This window comes from Vigna umbellata, chromosome 1 (assembly GCF_029865625.1).
Source record: "Vigna umbellata cultivar VRB3 chromosome 1, Vumbellata_1.0, whole genome shotgun sequence".
Lineage (NCBI taxonomy): Eukaryota > Viridiplantae > Streptophyta > Magnoliopsida > Fabales > Fabaceae > Vigna > Vigna umbellata.
The window spans coordinates 72209525-72214018 of NC_142165.1; the positions used below are offsets into that span (position 1 = coordinate 72209525).

Below are 4494 nucleotides of genomic sequence, written 5' to 3' on the forward strand. Positions count from 1 at the left end.
TTTGATAGCTGAGGAGGCAAGGCAAGTTCATAAGCTACTGGCCCAATCTTCTTCAAAATCTGGTACGGTCCTATGAACTTGGGAGATAGCTTCTTTGGACGAACGGCTCGGCCTACTCCAGTGATCGGATTAAGTCTTAAAAAGACATGGTCACCTGCAGCGAACTCCAAGGGTCTTCTTCTTCTATCCGCATATGATTTCTGCCTGCTCAAGGACGTCTTCAATCTATCTTGGATCAACTTAACCTTCTCGGTCGTTTGCTGGATGAGTTCAGGTCCAGTTAGCACGTTCTCTCCTTCCTGGAACCAACAGAGTGGCGTTCGGCATTTTCTCCCATAAAGAGCTTCAAACGGCGCCATTCCAATGCTAGCCTGAAAGCTGTTGTTGTAAGTGAATTCCACGAGCGGCAGGACTTCATCCCAGGCGCCCAAGTGATCTAGGACGCACATCCTCAATAAGTCTTCCAGCGTCTGGATGGTCCGCTCAGACTGGCCGTCCGTCTGAGGATGATATGCTGAACTCATCCGCAATTTGCTTTCCAATTCGCCTTGTAAGTATTGCCAAAACCGAGATGTGAATCTCGTGTCTCGGTCAGAAATTATGCTTGAAGGCACTCCATGCAGACGAACGATCTCCTTGATATATAACTTGGCCAAATTTGACATCGACATCTTCAAGTTTACGGCCAGGAAGTGGGCGCTCTTCGTTAGTCTGTCCACGATCACCCAAATCGAGTCATGATTTCTGACCGTGCGTGGTAGATGAGTCACGAAATCCATGGAGATGCTGTCCCACTTCCATTCAGGAATCTCCAACTGTTGAAGTAAGCCGCCTGGTCGTTGGTGTTCAGTCTTTGCACGTTGACAAGTCAAGCAGGATGCCACAAAACAAGCGACATCATTCTTCATTCCAGACCACCAGAACGAGCGTCTAAGATCTTGGTACATCTTAGTCATACCAGGGTGTATGCTAAGACGACTGTGATGTGCTTCTTCCAATATGATCCGCTTCAGCTCACCATCGTTAGGAACGCACGTCCTACCCATGTAACGCAACAGGCCGTCCGTTCTAGTGTTGAAATGCTTGGCCTGATTGGTACCGAACGTGCTTAAAATCTTCAACAAGTCCTCGTCTTCGCGTTGCTTTATCCTGATACGGTCAAAGACATCACTGGAAATTCTAAGGTTATAGCATCTAATAACATTCGTTCCCAGATCGAACTGTAACCTTAGGTCTCGGAAACTCTCCACCAAACTTAGCTCTTTAATCATCATCACCGAGACATGAACTGTCTTCCTGCTTAGGGCGTCCGCCACTACATTAGCTTTCCCCGGATGATAGAGCAACTCAAACTCATAGTCCTTCAAAAATTCTAACCAACGCCTCTGCCTCATGTTCAACTCCTTCTGATCAAATAAATATTTGAGGCTCTTGTGATCACTGAAGACTTGGAAAGTAGATCCGTACAAGTAATGCCTCCAAATCTTCAATGCAAAGACGACCGCTGCCAATTCCAGGTCGTGCGTTGGATAGTTTTTCTCATGAATCTTCAGTTGACGAGACGCATACGCTACCGCTCGCCTCTCTTGCATGAGCACACAGCCCAACCCTTGATGAGACGTGTCACAGTACACTTCAAAGGGCTTGGACGTGTCTGGAATGATCAATACTGGAGCGCTCGTCAACTTATTCTTCAACTCTTGAAAGCGTTCCTCACACAAATCAGTCCACGCGAACGGTTGGTCTTTCCTGGTAAGCTGTGTCAGTGGTGCTACTATCTTAGAAAATCCTTCAATGAAGCGCCTATAGTAGCCCGCGAGACCAACAAAACTCCTTACTTCCGTGACTGAACGTGGACTTTTCCATTCCAGTACCGCTCGTACCTTTGCTGGATCTACCGAGATCCCTCCAGCTGACACAACATGTCCCAAAAACTGCACCTCCTTCATCCAAAACTCACACTTGGACAGCTTTGCAAATAACTCCTTTTCTCTTAATATGCTCAGCACTGCCCTCAAGTGTTCTTCATGTTCGTCCTTGGTCTTGGAGTAGATGAGAATATCATCTATGAAGACGACCACGAACTTGTCCAGGTACGGCCTGAAGATGCGATTCATATAATCCATGAATACTGCAGGAGCGTTCGTCACTCCAAAGGGCATCACTACATATTCGTAGTGTCCATAACGAGACCTGAAAGCAGTTTTCTGGATGTCGTCCTCCTTCACCCTGATTTGGTGATATCCCGAACGTAAATCAATCTTAGAAAACACCGTCGCCCCATGCAGTTGATCCAACAAATCATCTATCCTTGGCAATGGGTACTTGTTCTTGATGGTCAGCTTGTTCAATTGCCTGTAATCTATACATAACCGAGAGCTGCCATCCTTCTTTTTCACCAAGAGCACAGGTGCTCCCCAAGGTGATACGCTCGGTCTGATGAACTGCTTGTCCATTAACTCTTCAATCTGCTTCTTGAGTTCAACCAACTCTGCAGGCGCCATCCGATAGGGTTGAACTGAAATAGGTGCTGCCGTAGTCACCAAATCAATGGTGAATTCAACATCACGAACGGGAGGCAGTCCAGGGATCTCTTCCGGAAAGACGTCCGGAAATTCATTCACGACTGTTCGTTCAATACTGTCCTCCCTGGACGTTCGTTCATTTCCCCGTCCTCCGAACTCTTGGTCTTCATGCGTCATGATTAGAAAACAGCTCGCACCTTCCATTATGTCCTCCTTTAACTGACCGAGCGTTACAGATAATTCTTCTTCTTCTTCATCCGGAAACACCAACTCCTTCTTCCCACAATCTATGAGAATGTGATTGGTAGCCAGCCAATCCATTCCTAAAATCACCTCCAACCCTTGAAGAGGTAGGCAGATGAGGTTTACTTTATACTTATGCCCTTCTACTTCTATAGGACACCGGACGCACATAGTGGACGTCCTAACCTCTCCAGCCGCTGGGGTTGACACCACCAGATCGAACTGCATCTCGCTCACTTCTAAACCCAGTTTGCCAACGCATGCCTTCGAGATGAAGGAATGTGTTGCTCCCGAATCAAACAACACGCAGCAAGATCTACCATACACGAAGCATGTGTTGATGATAAGTGTACCTGAATTGGCCGCCTCTGCCCCAGTTATAGCATAAACGCGTCCCACTGCTTGGGCTCGTCCAACTCTTTGCTGATTCCTTCCAGCATTTGGTGGTCTCATCACTGCCCGTCCACCCATGTTACACTCGTTCTCCAAGTGACCGTTCCGTCCACAACGATTGCAGTGTTTTCCTCTTACTAGCTGAGGACATGACGATCGGTAATGTGGCCCTCCACACTGGAAACAAGAGACGTTTCCATGTTGCCCAGATTGTCCGACAGAAACTAGTGCTTGTGATCCGCTCGTGTTGACTGGCTGATTCTGACGAGCGTACGGAGTTCCTCGTTGACTAACATTGCCTCTGGAAACGATCGTTCCCCTACTAACTTGTTTCTGCTTCTTCTGTCGTTCTGCCTCTGCCATATTTTTCTCTAATACCTTCGCTCGTTCAACCATAGCAGGAAACGAACGGATGCACAAACTAGAGATCAATACCTTCAGATCACTCCTCAGTCCGTTCTCAAACTTTCGACATTGCCACTCTTCATTGGTGGCCATTGTATTGAATCTGACAAGGTGTTTGAACTTGTTGGTGTATTCTGAAACGGACATCCCACCTTGAACGACCTGCAGAAACTCTACCTCCTTGGCAAAATGAACGCTGTCAGGGAAGTATTCTTCATAAAACTTGCTCCTGAATACTTCCCAAGTAATTGGATTTGGAGCGTCCGTTAAGATTGCCCTCATGCTCGCCCACCAGTGGCTCGCTTCTCCAATCAGCAAATATTCAGTGTACGCCAACCTGTTCTCATCAGGACACCTCTTGGCATTGAAGATCCTCTCCATGTCCCTTAACCACTGGTCTGCCTCGTCAGGGAGGCCCTTTCCGCTGAACTTAGCCGGATGGTGTTGGAGAAAACTCTCCAAGCTCCACTCGGCAGTAGGCTGGGCAGCGTTAGAAGAGGACGCTCCCGGGGTGTGTCTGGTTGCTGCCAGAATCTCCATCAGCTGTCTTTGAGTTGTTTCAGAGTTGGCACGAGAGGCCTCCAAACTCTGCATAGCGGCCTGGTTTTGCTGCATCAGAGTGGCGTTCTGCTCCATTAACGTTGTGTTTTGTTGATGCAATCTTTCAACTACTGTTTCCAACAACCTAGTGTTGCTGGACATATCAGACTCGTTCGGTTGCGGAGGAGGAGGGAGTCTAGGCGCCATTAGTTCTCTGGACCAGAGAAAAACGAACGTTAGAAATGTTTAAGAGTTAAAAATAATAACTCACCAACCATATCATAAGCACACAGCAGAACACAATGCACTCATAACCTACAGTGTCTTTTTTAATAGAACAAAACTGCTCTGATACCACTAATGTAACATCCCAAAATACAGTAATTAC

General features: G+C 47.2%; 1 protein-coding gene across 1 annotated transcript; it reads right to left on the reverse strand.

Annotated features, from left to right (window-relative positions):
* Positions 1-2061: 2061 nt before the first annotated feature.
* On the reverse strand, positions 2062-4160 carry LOC148206242 (uncharacterized). Its single transcript, XM_088107383.1, has 3 exons — positions 3859-4160; positions 2955-3762; positions 2062-2100 (listed from the first exon to the last, which is right to left on the reverse strand). The coding sequence occupies exons 1-3, from the start codon at positions 4158-4160 to the stop codon at positions 2062-2064; spliced, it is 1149 nt and encodes a 382-aa protein (XP_087963509.1).
* Positions 4161-4494: the final 334 nt, after the last annotated feature.

What these genes read in the sequence shown, in the direction of transcription:
- LOC148206242 (XM_088107383.1), bottom strand. Translation starts at nt 4,160, where the DNA reads ATGCAGAGTTTGGAGGCCTCTCGTGCCAACTCTGAAACAACTCAAAGA. An exon ending in ATTGGAGAAGCGAGCCACTG is followed by an intron (nt 3,763 to 3,858) that starts GTGGGCGAGCAT and finishes CTTCCCTGACAG; the next exon opens with CGTTCATTTTGCCAAGGAGG. An exon ending in CAACCCCAGCGGCTGGAGAG is followed by an intron (nt 2,101 to 2,954) that starts GTTAGGACGTCC and finishes TCGCATCTTCAG; the next exon opens with GCCGTACCTGGACAAGTTCG.